The sequence below is a fragment of the Pelmatolapia mariae genome, linkage group LG4 (genome assembly GCF_036321145.2).
Source record: "Pelmatolapia mariae isolate MD_Pm_ZW linkage group LG4, Pm_UMD_F_2, whole genome shotgun sequence".
Classification (NCBI taxonomy): Eukaryota; Metazoa; Chordata; class Actinopteri; order Cichliformes; family Cichlidae; genus Pelmatolapia; species Pelmatolapia mariae.
In genome coordinates, this window is record NC_086230.1 from 4,974,979 (window position 1) to 4,997,987 (window position 23,009).

General features: G+C 42.9%; 1 protein-coding gene across 1 annotated transcript; it reads right to left on the minus strand.

Moving 5' to 3' along the window:
- Positions 1-748: 748 nt before the first annotated feature.
- Positions 749-19,284, minus strand: col1a1a (collagen, type I, alpha 1a). Its single transcript, XM_063471176.1, has 49 exons — positions 19,040-19,284; positions 17,016-17,207; positions 16,736-16,758; positions 16,602-16,637; positions 15,376-15,468; positions 13,723-13,791; positions 13,595-13,639; positions 13,230-13,283; positions 13,090-13,143; positions 12,876-12,929; positions 12,724-12,777; positions 12,561-12,614; positions 11,725-11,769; positions 11,564-11,617; positions 11,424-11,468; positions 11,259-11,312; positions 10,661-10,759; positions 10,440-10,484; positions 10,213-10,311; positions 9,915-9,968; positions 9,710-9,817; positions 8,927-8,980; positions 8,714-8,812; positions 8,566-8,619; positions 8,376-8,474; positions 8,229-8,282; positions 8,084-8,137; positions 7,813-7,920; positions 7,680-7,724; positions 6,939-7,037; positions 6,736-6,843; positions 6,262-6,423; positions 6,103-6,156; positions 5,891-5,998; positions 5,721-5,774; positions 5,391-5,444; positions 5,140-5,301; positions 4,852-4,959; positions 4,492-4,599; positions 4,120-4,173; positions 3,627-3,734; positions 3,450-3,503; positions 3,248-3,355; positions 3,087-3,140; positions 2,887-2,994; positions 2,443-2,722; positions 2,163-2,353; positions 1,628-1,870; positions 749-1,485 (listed from the first exon to the last, which is right to left on the minus strand). Exons 1-49 carry the CDS (start codon positions 19,119-19,121, stop codon positions 1,339-1,341), a joined length of 4,344 nt encoding a protein of 1,447 aa, XP_063327246.1. The 5' UTR covers positions 19,122-19,284; the 3' UTR covers positions 749-1,338.
- Between the last annotated feature and the right edge of the window lie 3,725 nt (positions 19,285-23,009).

The window sequence follows — 23,009 nt, forward strand, 5'->3', positions numbered from 1 at the left end:
GCTCGAATTTTGTTGTTGTTGAGAAACTTCAAGAAAAGAAAAACAAGAAACAGACCACAACAGATAGTTGGTGGACTAGAATCTGGATGACAGTTAAAAGTGAAGGGGGAAGTTCAAAACATAAAAAAAGAGGCTTAAAGAGGCGCTACGCTGGTTGCCAACATTACCAAAGCTGGAAATAGAAGAACTCTGTCTCATTCTGGACACCAAGAAAAAAAAACTGTGGTTTTATTTTAGCACCATGAGGAGGACCCTGCCATGCCAGAGTGACCGTAGCTACACTACTACACAACAGTATAGTCATACTGAGCAGCCAGCAGACCTCTGAGAAAGAAAGAATAGCACCTTTAGGCTTTTGCCCTCTCTGCTTCTGTTAAAGTGTCTGCAAACCTCAACTACCCCCACTGACCACCACAACTCTACTGCAGGCTTCACTTTAAAAAACACTGGGCCCTTTTTTTAGAGCTGGAATTCCTTTCACTTCTGAGGTAGGCATAAGGATTTTTTTGTTTTTTTTCCCCAAAAAAGAGGTTTAAACCCATGTTTCTCTGCTGGTGGTTTTAATGTGGCTTTTCTTTAGGAAAAAAAGGGAGACATAGAGAGGAATAAACATGAAAGAGACCACAACAACAAACAAATCACAACAGCTACAACATCAGCAGGTGAGGAAAGGACAACTCTTGAGGAGGCGTTGTCTAGGGGCAGGTGGAAAAGGGGAAGGGCAGAACAACAGAGACAAACATGGCTGTCAGTTTCACCGTTTATTCATCAACACCTGAAACGTGGTACAAAGCAATTGGGTTCTGTCTGTTGGGACTGTCCTTTCATTCCTCTCACCGCAGAGGTGTATAAAAATACAAAAGTCACCTGTGTCTGTTTCTGTAAACTCCAGAGAGGCCGGGTTTGGCCGCATGATGAGGGGAAGTCAATTTTTTTTTACACTTTACAGAGGCATATATTATTTTCTTGTTGCCAGTGAAACAAAATGTCTTCTCTACAGGATCCTTGGTGTTGGTGATGGCAAAAACAAACAAAAAAAAGTCAGAAACAAAAAAAAAAAGTAGTGGTCCCAAACGCGACGATGCAGATGCCTCTGCACCACCGCCATCTTGTTCTCATTGAAGTGCAGGTTTTAGGCAAAGCGGACCATCGGAGCAACGGCCAAATGGAAACTTGTAGAATCAAGAACGAAGGGTCAGATTTTTCAGAAAAATGGCATCGGGAGAATGATTTGTTGGGGGCATTTTTTTTGCTTTTGCTTTAGAGAGAGATGACTGCTAGAAAAAAATTAAACACACACACGCACACAACAACAATTTCAAGTCCAGATTTCTCTTTTTACAAGAAACAGACAGGTCCAACTTCAAAGCCAAACTCTTGGTCTGGAGCACCAACGTCCATAGGAGCGATATCAATGATGGGCAGGCGAGATGTTTTCGATGTCTTGTAGTCAATGACTGTCTTGCCCCATGTACCGGTGTGTGACTGGAAGGAGAGACAACGAAAATCAGAATTAGGGTTCATATTCAGAACAGTGCTGATTAGCACCTCTAGCCTCTAACCCTTCTCAATCTCTGTTAGCTTTGAATAATTAACATATTGTGTTTAATGTAAAAGGTTTCCTCACCGTGCATCCATCCTCAAGGACGCTGTAGGTGAAGCGGCTGTTGCCCTCGGCTCTGATCTCAATCTCGTTGGAGCCCTGGAGGAGGAGGGCCTTCTTGAGGTTGCCAGCGGCGGCATCCATGTAGGCGACGCTGTTCTTGCAGTGGTAGGTAATGTTCTGGGATGCCTCAGTGGACATGAGACGCAGGAAGGTCATCTGGATGTTGACATCCTCTGGCAGAGAGCCCTCGCTGCCATACTCGAACTGCACAAGACAGAGAATAGGGGATAGATTACTGACTGTGATGGGCAAAGGTGTGATGGTGTTGAAAAAGACTGGGTAAAGACAAAGTGGGAAGAAGTGGAGACGGGTAGAGAGGAGTAGAAGAGGAACCTAAGCAGACATTTAGGAAAGTGGGTAAGAGAAATGAACTCAAGCTGCAGAAAATCACAATGGAACTGCAGATAAGAGAAATATGGAAAGAGACAGAAGAAGAAACTATAAAGAAGAATAGAAGAAGAGATAACAGGTAGGTTCTATAAATTAGGATGCTTACCTGGAAGCCTTCATTCATAGCCTCTCCGAACCAGACGTGCTTCTTCTCCTTGATGTTCTTGCTGATGTACCAGTTCTTCTTGGCAACCTCACGCTGAGTTGGGGGTACACAGGTCTCGCCGGTCTCCATGTTGCAGTAGACCTTGATGGCGTCCTGAGTGCAGCCCTGATCAGGGTCAATCCAGTACTCACCTGCAAAACACAAACAACTTCAAAACTCTATTCCGCTAGGCCTACATCTGACTGCCCTCGGACTAGCTCTCCTGTATTGAACTGCTCACCGCTCTTCCAGTCAGGATGGCACATCTTGAGGTCCCTGCAGGTTCTTGCTGGGTTCTTGCGGGTTCCGTCAGGGCTGCGGATCTGCTCAATCTGCTGGCTCAGGCTCTTCAGGGTGCTATCAACCTCCAGATCACGGTCACGGAGAACGTTAGCGTCATCAGCACGGTACATGCGGAAGGGATCAGGGGCCTTCTCCTGAGGCTGGACCATGAAGCCAAGGTCAAATCCACCACCAGGGGCACCAGGTGCTCCAGGAGGTCCAGGAGGTCCAGGAGGGCCCTGCAGAAGGAGAAGGGTAAAGAAAAAGCGTGGGTTGGTTAGTTCATTAGTAATGTGCTGCTTTTAGCAAAATGTAACCCTCAAAAACCCTAGGTTTAAAGGTACAACTTGGCACAACTTAAGTAAACAGCTGAATGTAAAGAAGGTTAGCTTGTTAGACTTACAGCAGGTCCCATCTCTCCAGAACGTCCACGAGGTCCAGGAGGTCCAGTGGGTCCAGGCAGACCGCTCATACCATCCTTACCAGCAGCACCAGCAGCTCCTGAAGGACCCTACAAATACCAGGAAATTTCAAATGTCAGCATCTGAAAATAAACTAGGTAAAGCTGAAACTACACAACTGCTCCAGACTAAGTTAACTTACTCTAGGTCCAGCGGGTCCAGCAGCACCAGCGGGTCCAGACTCTCCAGAAGGTCCCTATGGGTGCACAAAAGAAGACAATCCGTTTAAAGCTAAGTTTGCTGGTGTATGGTATTACTTTCTTTGACTGTAGTATATGCAGACTCAAGCATAAACTATCATACAGGAGGTCCGGGAGGTCCCTGCATGCCAGTGAATCCTCTGTGTCCCTTCATGCCTCTCTCTCCAGCCTCTCCTGACTCTCCCTTGTCACCACGAAGTCCTGTAGCCCCCTGTCATAAGGAAAAATGACAGACATCATTTGGTTTAACCTTCCTCGCATACTCTTCCATCCAGTGTAGTTTTGCAACTAATATTGTTACTTACAGCAGGGCCACGAGGTCCAGCAGGGCCAGCAGCGCCGGCAGGGCCAGCAGGTCCCTGGAAAATTGAAAAAAATATATAGTTTTACGTGGAGACAGGGTTGCAGTAACTTACAGCCTTTGTCTTTGACTGGCATGACATACCAAGCTGAAACATTAATGAAGCAGATTTGTCACTCACAGTCTCTCCACGGTCACCAGTCTTTCCAGCAGGGCCGACAGGTCCAGGGGCGCCAGGGGGTCCAGGAGCACCAGGGGTTCCGGACGGGCCACTCTCTCCACGGTCTCCCTAAAGGACAAATAAAAACTAGGTTATCCCTAGCTTCAAACAGTGTATCTGACTACATTTGCCCGTTAAGCTTTATGTTAAAAATTCTAGTAGTGTATGAATATGTATGAACATGCTGAACACACATATATATCCTCCAGGGTGGGATTCACAAATCATGGCAGTACTCACAGAAAGTGTGACTTCTTCCTCTGGTTGCCATTTTAGAAGTTGTGGATGATGGCTAATAGGTAAGCTTTAGGCTAGATAACTTGTGATGCTACACAAATTATTTAGTTGCATGTTAACATGTTAGCATGCTAACTTGTAGGCTGCCAACATACTTGGCGCTATGGAACAAAAAATAAGATAGCTGTGTGGTGTTGGTGAGGTCAGCTTATCTTACCTTGGGTCCAGGGGCTCCATCACGACCAGCTGCGCCCTCGTTACCAGGGGTTCCCTTAAACACAGGCACAGAGCAAATTAAGCTTAACAAAAACCTTCAGAACTGACTTCACTGAAAGTTTGCTAAAATGGTCAATTTTAAAGTCATTACAATTTATATGGCTGAATGCATAACGAGATGTGTCAGAAATAGTGTTTATAGCAAAATACTGTCACAAAAAAAGTTCTATTAGGAATATAGCAGTCACTAGATGCAACTACATTTCCATGAGCATATAATTGGCCCTTTAATGGGCTTCACAGTTGGTTGGGTAGGGTAACCAAAGGGAGAGCCACCCCTTGGCTCTCCACTTGCTCTGGTGGGACTTTATACCTCACGTCCAGGCTCTCCAGGGGCTCCGGCCAGGCCAGGGGGTCCCATGGGTCCGGGAGGTCCACGCTCACCGTTTGGACCACCAGATCCTTGCTTTCCAGGCTCTCCCTATTAGTGCAACAATTGCAGTCAGTCCAGTTATATTAACCTCATTCATATTTCTAACTGACTGAGACTGGTCTGTCTTATTTTTTGCTTAGCTAAATGAGAATTAAATGTTATTGTTTTGTGTCTTTTAGAAGTAGATAGACTTTTCTCTTGATTTAGAATCATGTAATTTGATGTTCTGGATTTATCAGATCCACTGAACATTTTGAAATTTTTGAAATTCTGGGTTTTAGAATACCAATGGGAACTTACAACAGGTCCGGGAAGTCCAGGGAAACCTCTCTCGCCTCTCTGTCCAGGCAGACCAACAATACCACGCTGTCCAGCAATACCCTGAGGTCCAGGAATACCAGCACTACCCTGTGAAAGACAGACAGAAAGTAGTTAGACACTGAGACACAGGTAGCAGAAACTGTGCAGTCAGTGAAAGGATGGAAATTAAATTTAATGATATTGCTGAAAGAAGATTATTGAAGGCTATGGTTTATTATAAATTGTGTCACAACATTTTAGAATGTACTGAAAGTTGATATAACTTACGGGAGCACCATCAGCACCAGGGCTACCCTTCTCTCCAGGAGGTCCTGGGGGTCCAGCAGCACCCAACTCACCAGGGCGACCAGCAGGTCCAGTCTCACCACGGTTTCCTTTGGGTCCCTCCTTGCCAGCTGGTCCAGGAGCTCCGGGAGGTCCAGAGTTACCCTGTGGGGAGGACAGGGAGATTTGAAAATAATTCTAGGAAAACGCATAGAATTTGCGCACTGTGTCAGAAACACCTAAGAAAAACTTACAGCGGGGCCGGGAGGTCCAACTCTGCCAGCAGCACCAGGGAAGCCAGTAGCACCCTAGGGAGATAGAGGCCAATTAGCTAACTCAGGCTGCAAAAATACTGCATCAAGTCAGTAAAAAACAAACAAACAAAAAACAGAGATGTATCAAATGATGGATTTGATGGTGGTACGTGTTTGGAAAATAAATAAAATGTCTCACTACTTGCTTTCCTTTTTTTAATTTTCTTTGCCCAGTTTTATGAAGTACTGCCAGTTTGGCTAGAGGTACTGTCACCTCTAAGCTAATGTCAGAAATGTAAGTCGCTTGGGAAAGTAGGAAGAGTGACTTACAGGAGGTCCAGCAGGTCCACGGGCTCCCTTAGGGCCAGTGTTTCCAACGGGACCCTGAAAGGCAACAGCATAGTGTCAAAGAAACAGTAGCACACAATATGGTCACATATATGTCTAAATAGCTGTAATTTATGAACTGGGATATGCTGGGAGTATGTTATTGTGTAAACCTGAGGTCCTGGAGCACCAGTGGGTCCAGCAGGTCCGGGAGGACCAGAATCTCCCTTAGCACCATTATCTCCAGGCTCTCCCTTAGCACCAGGCTGTCCATCAGCACCCTAGAGTGGATTGGTGGTTGTGAAGAAAAAGCCAAATAGTTTTTTAGTAACTTCTGTGTTAGAGTAAGAAAAATAGCGTGGACACTATTGTAGAATTTACTTACAGGAGGTCCAGCGAATCCAGCAGGTCCAGGTGGTCCAGCCTCACCACGCTCGCCCTAAGATGGAAGTAGACGAATCAGAATGAATTCAAACATTCAAAGATTAACACACTTGAGAACTTTGAATTAAACATTATCTGTTGCAGACAAAGCAGTGCTTACAGGGGGTCCACGGGCTCCAGAAGGTCCAACAGGTCCTTGGGCACCAGACTCTCCCTTGTCTCCTGGGGATCCAGCAGGTCCAGGAAGTCCAATTGGTCCAGTCAAACCACGAGGACCATCCTTACCAGGAGTTCCATCAGCACCCTTAGGTCCTTGGTCACCCTGTGTGTTTGAAAGGAAAAAAGATGTTGGTAATAAGACGAACATTCACATAGTATATCAGCTCTTACAATGCTGGGGTCATTTGCTAAGTCACCGTAAAGCCCATCAGTGATTACACTGGGCATTTGCACCCCAACTGTGTCGTAATGACAATAAAATGGATGGACATATAGTAGAAACACTGATCAGTGTTTGTTGGATTGCTAAAGTAAATCTCACCTAGGATAGCGGTCTACAATGGCAGTGACAGCCAATGTACTATCCTGGCTACTCTGAATACTAAGAGTAATAGGACTACAGAAGGCGACTCACTCTGTTTCCTCTCAGTCCTGGAAGACCAGCGGCACCGCGCTCACCAGGCATTCCCTGCAGTCCAGGAGGACCCTGAGCACCAGGAGTACCAGGGGCTCCAGCATCTCCCTGAGGAAGAGGCGTTCAGAATAGTGTAATATTTGCAATTTAGTCAATCTGCTCACAACTGAGAACTTCTTAGTTTTTATATAAGGTGAGTTCACCTTAGCACCATCATTTCCAGAGGCTCCGGGGGATCCACGGGCACCAGCAGGTCCAATTGCCCCAGGTGCACCACGCTCACCAGGGAATCCTCTATCGCCCTGAGGAGAAGAGTAGGTTGAAATGAGGTTATTGGACGGTTTGTTGAAACCATGAGAACTAGATCTGCTAGATCAGTTCTAGTTGGATGATATTCCCCAAAGGGAGGTTCATATGTGAGGTGAAGCTTTCATCCTAATTTATCTGTTTATTTATGAATGACAGTGTAAAACAGAATTTCTGATCAACACGAAGAGCTACTTTGTAAATGGCAGTGCAAGGGTTTTCCTCCTGTGACCATATCGACACTGTTATGGTACCTTTGTTTTGTTTACAGGTAATGTGAGTTGAAGCTAGTGATAGCATCTGCATAGTTGCTATCACTATTAATGATACAGTAGCTTGTTAGCTATCCTAATATTGAAAGTAGCTGGCTAGTTAGCAGGCTAAAAGTTGTTTTCCAGGTCTAACATCGAGCATTTTGGACAAGAATCCGCTTTAAAGAATAAAAAAGCAGTTATAAGCTTACAATAGCCTGCTAGTAATAACTTTAATGTGTTTGAACAAGCTAGTTAGCAATTCAGGAAGTTGTTTTCTACACCACGTAGGATTTTGGACAAAGGACTAATGAATATATTTAATTATATTTAAACCACAATTAGAGTCTTATCTAACTGTGAAAATTATGAGGATATGTGACTTACTCTAGCTCCAGCAGGTCCTGGGGCTCCAGCTTCGCCGGGTACACCCTAAAAGGAAAAGCAGAAATACAGGAATAAGCACTTTTATTCACTGGAAATGATGCTGTTCCAGTCATAGTTACGCTTCAATCAGTACCTGCTCTCCGGGCTTGCCAGTCTCACCAACAGCTCCCTGGGGTCCTGGGAGACCCTGGAATCCAGGAGATCCAGCAGGTCCCTGCTCTCCTCTCTCACCAGCAGGACCCTTAAGATGAGCAGAGAGGGAGGGTCAGCAATGGTGGCAGTAATGCATTGAGTAGATGTGACTTATTCTTGCAGCTATGTAGCTTTCAGTACTTTGTAGAGAGACATCAACACAAACTTGGGTGTTAATATCGAAGTGTGGCCAGTTAGTGTTGTTTACTTACAGCAGGTCCAGAAGGGCCCTGTGCGCCAACATCACCATCCTTTCCAGGTGCACCCTGGGTAGAGAGATAGAAGGCTTTTACACACACAATCCTACCATTGATGATAGATAACAAGAAAGAAAACAGCAGAATATTGAGCACTCACAGCAGGTCCAGTAGGTCCCATGGTTCCTCTCTCACCGGGCTTTCCAGCCTCACCCTATAGACAAAAAAACACGGAGACCATATTTTAGATGCCCACTATTACTAAGCATGATTAAATATAATGTATAGATGTTGTAACGCTACTCACAGCAGCACCCTTGGGTCCGGGGAATCCCATGACTCCAGGCTGGCCTCTATTTCCACCAGGGCCAGGAGGCCCAGGGCGGCCATCTTGTCCGGGGGCTCCCTGTTAAGGAAGATTAAGCATGTTAAGGGTTTTGCTATTTCTTGACATAAATTATAAGAACTAGGGTTAACTGTACTGCATACAAACTTACAGAAGGTCCCATCTTGCCATCAGGTCCAGGGTTGCCGGGGCTGCCAGTCATTCCCTACAAAGCAGAGGTCAGAGGTCAGAGGAGGGACTGGGTATAATAAATAAATGATGCTGCAGAAAATTATTTGACAGACAGTATGCTATCCCACCTTAGCTCCGGGCAGACCAGGCTCACCAGTGCGGCCAGACTCACCAGTGGCACCTTTAGGCCCAACAAGACCGGGGGCACCACGCTCACCAGGGGCACCCTAAGAAGAAAATAAGAATGGTGAGATTCAAAAATTAGTTAAACCAAAATTATGGAAGCCTGCGGGCGAAATTAAGGTTTATATCTGTTGTATGTATGTGTGCATTTTCCTTACTTTGGGTCCAGCAGGGCCATCAGAACCAGGGAAACCACGACCACCAGGGGCACCCTGTAAAGACATGTCCTGCTTAGCTCTGAACAGTAAAAAGTGTTTAAACAGAAATGTGTCCAAACTGTAGGTTTAAAATTTAACACTCTGTATCATGCATACAGTCGAATTCCATCAGAGAGACCTGGGCCTCAGGTCTCTGGCATCATTTTTAACTTAAATTAACATCCAAAAGGCTTAATGCTTTTAACCAAGTGCTTGTGCTGAATTCCTTCTGCTTCAGTGCCTTATGAACATAGTTATAGATTTAATCATGTTTTAGAGCCCTGAGAGAACTCAATGAGAAGAAAATGATGGCAGATAGAATCTGTGGACTGGATCTGCCAGCCATTGACAAATTGCTTGTATTAACCTTGTCTCTAGGAACAGAAATGAATGTTTCTATCTTAGTACTAGCACCATTCAGTATGTCCATATCTGTAATAGTCTTGGCCAAATGTTTTGGGAACATTTTGAACCTCACTCATTAGAGTGTTTGTTTACATCATGATTATGAGCCCAATGGTGTGTATTATGTTTTCATTCCAAGCAGAGATTAATCTGCTTTTTCAGTCAAAGTAACCTTTGTAATGTTTACAGCTGCACACAAGTAATCTCAATCATTTAGATTTGACCGTCAGTATAAAGATTTCAGTCTTTTGTCCTTTGTGTTGAAACACCACTAGAGGTCCCTCTGCCATCATTTTACAGACTAGGGTACGTAAAGTGGAAATCCAGTGAGATGCATACTCTCTCTCCAGGGCCGCCACGGGCTCCTGCAGCACCAGGCTCTCCTCTGGATCCTCTCTTGCCCTCCTCACCGGGAGGTCCAGGGGGTCCCTGAACTCCTGGAGCACCCTGTAGAAGAGCAATGTAACATGTAATGTCGCATAAGAGGCTGATACACACATAATTTTAGTGCAGTGTGCTCTGTCATGATCTATGGTGAACTCACAGCCTCTCCCTTGGCACCAGCCTCTCCCTTGGATCCTGGGGCACCAGCCTCACCCTATGGGACACAAACAAACAAGAAAACATAAAATTAAACAAACTACAAACTAGGGAGAAATTACTATTATTTGGATAAATCTAAAAGAAAAATAATTTCAGTAAACAACAAATGCCCAAAACAAATCTCTAACTTTTGTTTTTATCTCTGTAGGTTTTCAGTGTCAAAGTATTCACTCAAACATACAAGTTTAAATTTTGGGTGATTTTGCTTTTTTTGTTGGATCTAAGAGATCTTTACTTACAGTGTTACCCTTGGGTCCGGGGGCACCAGCAGCACCCTGAGGTCCTGGGGGTCCACGGGGTCCGGGGAAACCAGGAGCTCCAGCAACTCCAGCAGCACCCTGTAGGGGGCAGCACACAACAATACAGTCATTTAATGTCATGCTGTAGAAATAGTGATGACTATCTGTAGCTTTAGTAAAAATAAGAAAGTATTAAAAATAGAGTAAATTTGTTTAAAGATACTCACAGGTGCTCCCTTAGCTCCAGCGGCTCCATCAGCTCCAGGGTTTCCCTGAGAGGAGAAGGAAGAAAGTTTATTTATTGTCTCAGAAGGCAGAATTTTTTTTAAATTTCTTTTAACAATTTAAATGATAATGTAAATTTTTTTATTTCGCCATGAATCAGATTCTAGTGGCCCATTTGTTGTTGTTTTCATCGAGGATCTTTATTACAGTCACTCATACTTACAGCAGGTCCAGCTGGGCCAGCAGGTCCGGGGTTTCCGGGCTCACCACGAGCTCCACCAGGGCCCTCGGGTCCACGAGCACCCTGAGCTCCAGCATCACCCTGGGGAGAAAGAAAAGATTATTTAGTAATACAAACAGCTTGGTGGTGGAAGACAATAAAGAAAAAGATAAAATTGTCGGCATAAACAGAAGATTTGTTTTAGCCAAAAAGAACCCCACAGCTTCAGCTATGACCCAGTCCCACATTCACAGACAATTACTGTGAATTTCTGTCATAAGCTTTAAAATATACTGAGAACTCTGCAAAAAAAAAAAAAGAAAAAAAAAGAAAAAAAATAGCGCCCATCCATCTAATTTCTTAATAGTTACTGTTCATACTCAAACAGTAGTGGGAGCTCAGATAGGTTTTTTTTTGACCTGCATTCTACATGTCAGGTCAGAGTACGTGTTGGCTACCTACATGCTTCAGAAAATAAATTCTTTAAAGTCGGCACAGTAAAAACACAACCAAGAGAGGAGAGGAAATAGATTATACTGCTTTTCAGAAGAAAAATGGATAGCACTGAAGATTACTGGAGCGGGTCAGGAGCAGTTTATACCTTGGCTCCAGGGCCACCGGGGAATCCAGGGGGTCCAGCGGGGCCAGTGGGACCCTGAGAAGAACAAAAACACAGATACTCAGATATACATAGTGCATCTTTTTGGGTCAGTGCTAACAAGGCTGAGATTTTAAGAACTGAAGCTTTGGACAATGAAAGACTTACAGGAGGTCCAGCAGCACCAGCAGCGCCATCGTTACCACGAGCTCCCTGCAGGTCAAAGACAAACGTGAGTGGTTGATTGGTTTCTCAATTCACTAATTCATTGATTTCACTAGTTGCGACTATGTAATGTATGGACTCACAGCAGCTCCAGTAGCACCAGCACGGCCTCTCTCACCAGGCAGACCACGAGGTCCCTGAGATAGACAAAGACAGCGTCAGTTAGCCAAAATCAGTTGTGGAAGAGAAGAAACTATCTAAGGTGGCAATTATGTAGCAGAGACGGGGTGCTTGTTTTACTCACCATAGCACCAGGGGTTCCATTCTCACCAGGGGTGCCAGCCTCTCCCTAAATGTACAGAAACACACGGGCCAGCGAGAAGATTAGAATCATTTGTCAAAATTAATTAAACTCTAGAAACTTTATCAAACTTTTAGAAATTATGCTCGTCAATGCAGCATTTAGCCAATCAAGCTGCTATAACTAAAAAGTAGCCAGTGAATGCTAATGTAATTTGCTAGTGTTTAAATGGTTGATACTACTGCTTGTTGTAGCATTATTGTAGCCACAGCTTTTACTGTCCACATTGATACTCAAACTGTTAGCTGTTAATACTAGTAGTATTTAGCTTTAGGTTAAAATATGTTGTATATGACCAACTTGTCGGTGGAGTGGTAGGTGAAGAAAATACACTGGTTATAATGGAGGAAATGCTGAAACTGTTTTAGACATTTTTAATGATTTTTCTGCATTTATAGGTTAATTTTTTCAGTGTGTCTTTAAACACTAAACGGTACTCATTTGAGAACCATATTGATAGTTCTGCCAGAGATGTCTTCCTGTTAAAAGGGAGTTGTGATATGGTGCTGTCTATAATAACAATTAAATGCGATTGATTTTATTGTACTTCAAATTCTGGCACTAGTGCTCCTACCACCAGGACCACTATGAGTTAGGTATCAGTGCCACTATTACAACTACTTTTTCAATTACTACTGTTATTTATAGCACTGCTACGATTCCAGCTACTCACCACTGCACTATAACTGAAGTAGGCCACCTGTGGGTGACTTTTTTCTACAACTTATGTGGTGAGAACGAGTGTTATAACAAAGGGGGGGGGGGGGGGGGGCAGTCACCTTGGGTCCAGCGGGGCCAGAGTCTCCCTTGGCACCATCCAGGCCACTGAATCCCTACACAGAATAAGAGACATGCAAAGATGAAGTTTCCAGCCACGAGTTTCAACATTTTTTATTTTGAGTTGAATATGAGTTGAATGGGGTGGCACAAGTTCTGACTCACTCTATGTCCCTTGATGCCAGGCAGACCTGGGGTTCCTGGGAAACCACGAGCTCCCTGGGAAAAAAAACCCCCAAAAAACAAGGAGGTGACAAAAGTTATTATCTCAGCTCTGTTTTTGTTTTACATATCGGTGGTAAGAATCAGCAACTTACCTGAGGGCCAGGAGGTCCACGCTCACCGGAGCGACCGGGTTTGCCAGACTCACCCTGAGAGAAAGAGAGTTGGGGAGATGGGGATGAAATGATGGCTCAAGACATTCCTCAGATATATATGTATATGGATATGTATATGTATATATATCATATATACATATGTATGATATATGTAGGTGGATGAACTGATATGATATCAATCCAGTGCACTTACATCCTCGCCGTTCTTTCCAGGGGGGCCAGCAGCTCCACGGGGACCCATGGCACCCTGAAGCAAAAATCAAACATAAGGTGAGAGTGCTAACATCACAGCAAAGTGCAACGTGCATTTGTTTCCCTGTCCTGAATACTCACAGGAGATCCGGGCTCTCCAGCCTCACCAGGGGGGCCAGTGAATCCCTGAGGTCCCTATAGTTGGTAACAAACAGAAACACCATCACTACACCAAATATGTTGATGCTACTCACTTTTTCAACACACTGTAAGGAGCAGTTTGTTAATTTGTATAGTTTTTTCAAAATGTATTTCAAGAAAATAAAATATGTTTTTGCTGCCTAACAGTAATCAATATCAATACTACTGCCTAATAGTAATCAATCAGAAAAAAACACTGTCTTTGTGTTATTTGCAGTAGAAAAAGGAAGGACTGGATTCATGCCAGCTAGCATGCCGGGTTTCAGTTTTTAACCTAAGCATAAAAAACCTCATCATATACTCACGCTAGATCCAGGAGGTCCAGGAGGTCCACGGGGTCCCATTGGGCCCTATCAATCCAACAGAGAAAAGCTCAGATGCTGCGCATGGAAATATTTTGAATATAGTGTATTTAAATACATATGTAACCTACCATGGGTCCAGGCACAGGCATGGCAGGAGATTTCTCATCGTAGCCACCGGACATCTGAGGGGAGAAGTTCTGGAAAAAAATAAACACAGACATGTTAATCTCACAAAAATACCAAAATGATTGTTTTTATCATGAAAAAATATTAAATTCCATCTGTGTTGTGACATGACATAGGCTACATGTTAGCTATGAGTAAAGCAATACATTTCAAATCTCAACACTAAATGTAATTTTTCCAGTTGAATAGAATCACTGATTCTGGATCATCTGAGCCATAGTCCAAATTAAATATCTAAATCATGCATAGTTGTATCATGTTCCATCAAGTATAGTTGTCTGTTGTTTCATTTAACCATGCACTTCCCCATTGCATAATTTTTTCATATTTCCAAATAAAAGCAAACACAATAACAAAACTGCAGCAGCAGATTAGATGATATGGAATCTCAATGCTAATGCCACTCACAACAATCCAGTTCTAAAATGAGCAGTGTGTATCAAGTTGTTGACCTTTGACCTCAACAGTAGTATTAAAGGTGTCTCTGGAGGATACATACTGTATAATGTAGATAGGGAACATTCTGTCTGAAGTCAAACATATGTTAATGCTGACTGTCAAGTCTCTAATTGTCCAGCTTAATGTGGACCATTAGCATAGAAGTATGTCACTGATAATGTATACACAGGGAAGACTGTAGGAGTTTACTGAACTGTGGTTACATGGAGTAAATGCTGAAGTATGTTAATAGATGTTAATGTCCTAAATCATGGAAAATTTGACGTTGATATTTAGCCATATCTAAAACAGCATCATGCTAACCCTCGGTAAAGTTATACATGTTATCCACGCTATAGTTATTACTTTAGCATACACATATATAGTCGAAGTTATTGGCAAACTGAAACATAGAATATTTAATTAGAAGTTGATTCTACAAAAGTATGGACTCATGTTTAAGCAAGATACAGAAATGCAAATTAGCTTTTGAATGTTAACTAAGTATCTCATTGACAGTGTGACAGTGTGTTCTTTTAACATTTTAGCACAGAGGCAAATGGTAAAATGAATTAGCAAATAATAAAATTATATTTTGTTACTATTTAAAATATTTTCAATCAATATTTTTGGTATATTAGCAGTCATGTCAACAACAGGCTGCACAGAGGCATGAAGATATGCAGTGCTAGCCTAGCATGTGGAACAATGATCCTGTAGCAGAATTCAGTCTTTGGAGATGTCAGATCAGATTTCTAAATCAGACCTGGAGTCAGTGGGTATATTAGAATGTAAATAAACCTCTAAAATTAAAAATCGTATCTTAGCAAACTCTAACTTTCTAAAGTTTGTCAACTTCCAGAATATTCTTCTTTCCGTTCAAAAGGAAATGAGGCGTCGTTCCATCCTTAGTAATGACTTCTTGACCTTCTGATCACAGACACTGTGCCAAACTCCAGACACAGCTCATCACACTAATATCACATCACATTTGGGCTTCAGCTTTGATAGTTGACTTTTTCCGCTCTAGCTGCAGCACGATTAACATGCTGTCAATCATTTGCATACATTAAACGACATAGTTACGTTACTAACTGACCGGCCACCGTAAACCTTTAATGAGTGAAATACAGAATAACTAAAATTCAACAACTTACTCCACCAAGGCCAGGGGGTCCAGGTGGGCCAGGAGGTCCAGGCAGTCCAGGCTGGCCAGGCATACCATCTCTACCAGCGGGACCAGGAGGACCCTGTAGATAGAGGAAATCAGGGTCATACTCAAGAAGGTCGCTTGGATTAAAAGTTCTGATGTCCACAGTCCAATACTCTAAGACAGAAAACTGATTTGTTAAACCATTAATCACGTGTATTTCCTGTGGTCTGGCCTTATCATTGAAGACATGTGTTTGGTTAATATTTGATTCCATGTTTGTGTCTTCAAAGGCTTTTAAATCATTAAAGGTGCAGTTTACTTTGAGGCTGACTATGAGACTAACCAGGAACAGTCTAGTCATATGATATCAGGACACAGGTAAGAGTGCCATTGACTTAGAAAGCTACCTGTTTGTCACCATCATGCTCGGTAGCCAAAATAGCACCACGAAATACATCAGAATCAGTATTACACTATTAAATGCACTCTTAAAAACAACACAGCTGATCCACAGAGCCTCTTTTACAGCCAAAGATTCATCTTGTAAAGTGAACAATGAAGGTTCAATCAAATCCAATCCAAATAAATAATCAGAAGTCATAATTTCCTCCTAAGATTGCACCAATTTAAATGAAAGTAGCTCCACTGTTGAAAATCATGGATAAAGAAGTTGTTTTTTCATTGATAAAAACCAAATCCTTATACTTATATAATAGTAATAAAATTTATCCATGATAATATTTGGTTTGATTTTGAAATGTAAGCCAAGTCACGCTGCTCTGCAGGATTTAACCAGACCTCATCGTGTTTTGTGTGAGGTAAAAAAAACAGACTTAAACTATCAAAATTGGATGTAACAAAGGACAACCAGTGCCCTAGGGTGACATTTAAAAACACAAATCAAAAGCTACAGTTTACAGAAACTTTACATGTAAGATTCTGTTTTCTCCCACCTCACTGCATGAAGATGGGTAAATGGTTTAAGATTAAGTATGATGTGTTAATGAAAGCTAAAAGCAGTTTGCAGTTTCACTGCATTTCAAAGTCATCTGAGTCACGTTTCCACATCTGCCTGATTTAAAACACATGGAGCTACATTCCGCTACTCTATCAGTGCAACTGATCAGCTCCAGCAAAAACACAGGAATTAGAGTGACAGATCTTGAGCTCACCACACAACCAAAAGTTACTCCACAAGTAAAACAAGGAAAGAAGAGGGTGTGAACCTACCCTGTCTCCCTTGGGTCCACGAGCTCCCACGGTTCCCTGTGGTGAAAAGAAGAAAACAGTGTGTCCAATGTGTATCTGATCTCATGGGAGTTGTACAAACTATTTACAAGTGTCAGTGGAAAATGTATATTTACCTCAGTCTGAGGCTCCTGGAAGCCTGCAGAGAGCAAACAGGTTTGGCATTAACAGATGAAAGTACCCAGAAAAGCTCATAATAATGCTTTAAGTGTTCAAACAGAGCCTAAAAAATAATTTTTCAAAGACAGTGTCTCACTCACACCAGTAACTCTTGGCATGTCATTGAGGACAGATGATGGATTCATGTCATGGGGGCAGTTTAAATGAGAACATGTGATGTGCAAAAACCGTTTTGTGTATCTGTGCTTTGTCCAGAGAGAGATGAAGTTATTATACCGTCATCGGGGCAGATGGGGCAGCACTCATCGTGGGGGATGATGGGGTTGGGGCAGTCCGTTGTATCCTCGCAGATGACCTCATCGCACATCACCGTGCCACTGTCGCACACACAGATCTGACATGGCTCCGGCTTCCACACATCCCGGTCTGCAAACACCTGGCCGTCCAGAGTGCAGCTTTTGCCCGTGCCTGAGGGGGGCGACACAGAGCGAGAGGGACGGTAAGAGACAGGTGAGCTACCTGAATGCACATGCAGACTCACACGCACCCACAGAAGTATCTACACTGGTGGGAGTCCAGGTAAAGTTTAAAACTAGGGCAGGAAACTAAAGTGCTTTAACTATGAAGCTAAAAATAAATTGTGAAAAAACCCTGAATATGTGGATCATTTTCTCAAATTAAAAAATTTGATTTGTTCTCAAATTTATTCAGACTGATTAACTGAGATGAGAGTTTTGAATTACAGTGAAAGAATAGTTTCAATAAAACACTTATCGGAGAAAAATGTTAGAAAAAGATAGATTGCTAAACTGGTGTAAAATCTACGACGAAACACAGGAAATAATGACAGCACCAACATAAATACACAAAGCTTAGCGGTGATAAAGACGTGGACAGAAACTGGGGGGCTTCGGAATCAGACCGGAACAGGTCAGAGGTGACAGAGAGGGCACCAGTGTGCCCTGTCTGTCTGCAGGTCACGCCATCATTGCACACACAGACACTGATTAACCCCGCAGTAAAATGGGATTTAATCTCCCTGTATCATATTTCCCACCCTGACACTGTGGCGGCTGCATTTGATTCTCAGCAAAACTCAAACTGGGACTCCGCTGAGTGCTGTTAAATCTTCCAGCGTACCAAAGTGCTGAGCTCAGAGGGGAAAAGCAGAAGCGGCTGGAGAACTGCAGACTGTAGGTTTGGCAGTGACTGGTGGAAACACTCCACATGTGGATGCAATTAGAGAAGAAAAAAAAAAGAGTGGAAAGAAAAGAGGGGGGGAGGGGATGGCACGGGGGACGTGGCGGCCAGATGTGTCTGGCAGTGCTGAGAGCAGCCTCTGGGTGGCGTTGTGAGATCGCTCAGAGGGCCAGAAAACATCTGCTTTTTATGCACAGCTGAGTCCTTTCCAAAAGAAGAGGAACATCTGGAAAAACTGAGTTTCGCCTCCTGGGCTCTTGTTTCCAGAGCTGAACTGCTTTTCCTTTGTCTGCTCAGAGGAGAATACTGGTTGTTCTAAGCACCAGCAGAGGCATCCGCTTCCCTCTGACCTCTCTTTCTGTGCAAAATGATCTCCTCAAAAGTCCACCTGAGCTTTTGTGGGCTCTAAAGCTGAAAGCTGGCTCAGGCTGTGGAGGTCAAATACTCCGGCAGACAAGACTACGCCTGCTCCTCTCCTCCTCCCTGTTTTCTTCCTACTCTCCCTCTCAGTCACCTGTCCAACTCAGCACTTGGCCTCAGGCTGCAAATTCCCTGTCACATCAATCAGGCCTGTGAGAGGCTTCGCCTTCTGGCTCATATCTCGTGGAAACCATTTTTTGAATGGGTACAGGTGACGCAGGTAGTCGTGTCAAACTGATAAAATGCCACAGGGTTAGGGTTAGGCATTTGAATGCTCCAATTTTGGGGTAAAGGGAGGTTCAAACCTATGCAGCTGGATAACCCTCGCCTGGAGGAGAGAATGGAAAACTTGCAGCAACTCGCTCTGCATGCATGGTGAGGAGGTGGGGGTTGGAGAGACTTAGACAAACACAAGGAGAGGGAGAGACAGGGGCCTTCTTGAGATGCCCAATGCATTACACACACCCTGCATTATCTGTCTATCTGTCTGGAGACAATAGAGCACAACAAAGCAAACTTAATTCTACTTAAAACTTTTCCTTTCTCCTCTTCTCTAAGATCTCAGAAGCCGTCCAGCCACGTAGAGAAAATCCACTTTCCAAACCCAGTAAAGAAAAAAATGCAATAAAATAAAAGGGGAAAAAGTCTGAGAAGCTCCAGTAAACAGTGATGAAACTTACGGTCGTCCTCGCCCTGCGCTCTGACCAGAAGCACTGCTGCGCTGAGCAGCAGCGCCAGCCGCAAATCCACAAAGCTGAACATGTCTAGATGCCACTAGACATGTAGACTCTTTGAGGCAAGAGAGGAAAAAAAGTTGGGGATGTTTCTTTCTGCTACACTCCACTCATACACGGGTGTTTGGGGCAGGATCCACTCGTCTGTTCACAATCCTCCTGACCCCAGCAGAAAACTCCCTACTGCCTACACTGACTTTCCACAAGGGTTTTTATATGGGAGCCTCAAGAACTGGGAGGTACCGGAGACTGGACCGACTGTAGGGACGCACCCTCATTACCCCGTTGCTCACGTTTAGGGAAGACAAGAATGGACGCCTCCTTCAAAGGAAAAAAAAAAAACAGCGAGAAAGAAGAAGGGAAAAACAGAAGGTCCCTCCTTCCATGCCTCCACACCAGAAGGGTTATAGTTTGGATCAGAAGAGGAAGGAGCAGGAGGGGAGGGGGGCTGAGCAGGAGGAAACCTGATCCATAAGAGCATCGGACGGTTGGAGGAGGATCTCCTGCAACAGGCACGGGTTTAATCCAGAATTTATTCCTGGTTGTGGTCCACTTCCTGATTCGCTTTGATTTGAGTTAAAGCTAAGACTGTTTAGATTCAGTTTTTTGGGTTTTTTCACAATCTGATGTCTCAGAATCTATCAGTTTTAGTCCAGTTTTATATCTTGTAGTTCTGGTTTGAGTTGGGGTTTTGGTAGTAGATTTGAGGTAGTTGTTTTAGCTTACAGAGTGTTTTTATAGTTTTATCTGTTTGAGTGTTAACATGTCCTGAACATGGCTGCAGCCTCACAGACACTTGCCTCAGGCTGTATGTGTATCTTCTGCTTTAGTTTCTAAATTTTGTTGTGATCAGTGTGCAGGTTTCATGTCAGGTTTGGAAAAATCTCATTAACCTTGTTCAAAGAACTTTATAATAACATGCTCCATGTTTAGAACTATTTCAGTTCAGTTCAGTTTGATTCTATTAGATTCCATTTAATTTAATTCAATTTCAGTTTATACAGTGCCGAATCACCACAACAGTGGCCTCAATATGCTTTATACTCTACAGTAACATAGAAAATGCCAACAATCAGACAACCTCCTATGAGCAAGAACTTGGTGACAGCGGAAAGAAAAGCTCTTTTTACAGGAAGAAACCTCCAGAAGAATCAGAGAGGGCCAGATATCTGCTGTGACCAGTTGGGGTGAGGGGGAGGAAGACATTTACACTGGAACATAGATCATCACACTGACAAAGTCCACCTAATGACTTATTTTAATACAGTATGCATGTGTGTAAAAAGAGAAATCTGCCTTTCACAAGTCCACAAACTATACTGCAGAACTAAAAAGCTGGAGTGTCCCAGTAAAGCTCACTTGTGACAGTCCATGGATCACAATCAATAAATAACCAAAAGAATCTGCTGAAAGTCGATGACGGAAGGGATTTGTTTTCTGTTATAGGATTATAAGTGACACAAGAAAAGTTAGCATTTGTAGAACTGTGTCATTGTTTTTGATCACCTGATTCAGGTCTGATGGAAATACATTCAGAACATTACCGAGCATAGTGGCTAATATGTTAAAACTGTCGCCTCCTGGATTCACACTCGGGTAGGTAGATCTGTTCTATATGGGGTTTGCATGTTTGGTTTCTCCTAACTTTGAAATACATGCCTACTTTAGTAAGACCAGGAAACTTTAGTAAAGAGATTGTTAATTTCAAACACTTCACATGTCATCCTGTTTATTTCACACTTTTTTTTGGTCTTTTTCCTTATCAAATTCACAGAACACATGTAAAAGAGAGAGGTAGCTTCTGGGTTTGTAAAGGGAATTAACAGTGGAAATGTCCTAAACATGCATTATTTCTAATAGCCAGCAGAGGGTGACTCCTCTGACTAAAAAAACAGAAATTCGACTATATAAAAGCTCAGACCCTAGTAAACTGTTTCCTCGGGAGTTTTTAATTCTGATAGCTATTGTTAAATCTCGCTGAGTACAACAAAATGTTTGTTTTGTAAATTACGAGCCCGATTATAGTAAAAAGGACAATAAAGGTAGATGAGCTTAAGGGTGGCCAAAATCATAAATTGCTAGCTATGATTGTGCAGTTTCGTATGTTAATGGTAGCTTATGAGGCCCAAAGCAGAGATAAAGGGCTGCAGAGTTTGGTTCAGTATACGTCATCATAACTCAACACACTCTGATTTTCCATTTTAAAAAGTAGATACTGTAGGTCCATCAATCAGTCCTGTGATTACTTTTTACTTTTGTGTCAAAAAACATGAAACCATGGGACATATGTCCAGAGCAGAAACTCTCTGGTGGTCGTTATAGTCTAAACTTTGTGTATGCGCCGACTGCATGAACTATTAGAGCCTCTTTTACACCTGTTCTGGGAAGACAGAAAATTATTTACTTTGGGGAAGGTTATTTTAAAAACCTGCTTTAACAAGATTGATTGTGCAGTTTTATTCACCTTAGAATTCTGGTGGGTCCTTCATCACCACAGTAGAAACAGAAACGCTGAACAACACTTTTGTAAACAAATACACAATAATTTTTTCTGTAACTGTGAGTGTTCTTATTCTTCTTCAACATGTACGGATAGACTAGACCACTCATGCTGTCCCCTTCAGTTCTGGATGAACTGGAGCCTCAGTACATAAAAAGGGTACCATGTGTAATAATTGTCACTTTATGAGATAATAGTAATCTTGTGTAACATTTACGCTTAGAAATGTGTTAAATCATATCACCATGGTCAATGTAAAAAACAAAAAACAAAAAAAAGACCAAAAAACCCCACAGGTTTTGAGAAAAACAAATACATAAGCCATTTTGAGATGCTCTGAAGTTGGAAATTTGGGACTTGATAAGAACAGAACCCTTAAAGAGACAATTTACCTGCAAACTTGAAAAAAACAACAAAAAACCCAAACATTCTAATTATGTCTGAAAGTGTTGGAAAGAGTACTAAGATCTACTTGAATCATCATACTATGTATTTGATATTTTAACTCGTGTTCCATAAGGATGGAACAATCAAATGACAGATTAAATAACAGATGACTGTAGAAGATGACTGTAAGAAAAAAAAATAGCATATGACTGAACCAGATGTTAGCATTTTTGGAGTGAGCAGCTGCAGTGGGCTAAAACTGCCTCTGTTTAGAAATACCTGCACAATTGTGGGGTTTGCACAGATTATGATTGTTATCGGCTCTAAATAATAAGAGCCCTTTTTTTACTGTTGAATTCCCCCCCCAGTCCAAATACAGGTTTATATAGAAGGTTCTCTGCCCCCCCCACCCCCCAACAGTATTCTGTGTGCAGCGCCGGCCCGACTGCAGGTGAGCTGTAATTAAGCAGAAAGCAGACATTATGGAGCAGATGAGCTGTGGGGAGACACACAGCAGCTTTCTGCCATCTGATCCACCAGCATCAGACACGTTGCACAGTCTGAAGCTGGCCAAGCAAGCCTCTAATTCACTCCTCCTCTTCTCTCTCTCTCTCTCTCTCTCTCTCTCACACACACACACACACACACACACACTGCAGATACCTTCATATTATCCATGTGTCTGCCTGTTCGGTTTTTTTTTTGTGTTTTTTTTTTTACAGGGAGGAGGATGGAATGCAATCTGTCTTTCAGGAAGAACAGAGAGGGAGAAAAGAATAAAAGGGAGGAAAGCGCCACCTCATCATTCCCCAGCTCGACCTCCAGCTCTGACTGAATCCTCAGAGTGTCACAAACTCACACATACACACATTTGCAAGAGTTTGCATTTGCTCCCGTCTCTGATGGAAAAAAACCCCATCACCCTCCTTTCAGCAGCACACCTCAAAGTTTGACTTGAGGTTACACATTGAAAGCTTAAGTTTAGATTTTGAGAATATGTATTTTTGGCCAACTCTTAGCAAAGTCACT

Bases quoted from the DNA above. Each gene is read 5' to 3' on its own strand.
- col1a1a (XM_063471176.1), bottom strand. From the start codon at position 19,121: ATGTTCAGCTTTGTGGATTTGCGGCTGGCGCTGCTGCTCAGCGCAGCA. The intron at 8,620-8,713 runs GTGGGATAGCAT...TCTGCTTTGTAG, and splicing joins CTGGTCTGCCCGGAGCTAAG to GGAATGACTGGCAGCCCCGG. The intron at 6,844-6,938 runs GTGAACTCACCT...CCTCTTCCTCAG, and splicing joins CTGGAAATGATGGTGCTAAG to GGAGATGCTGGAGCCCCTGG.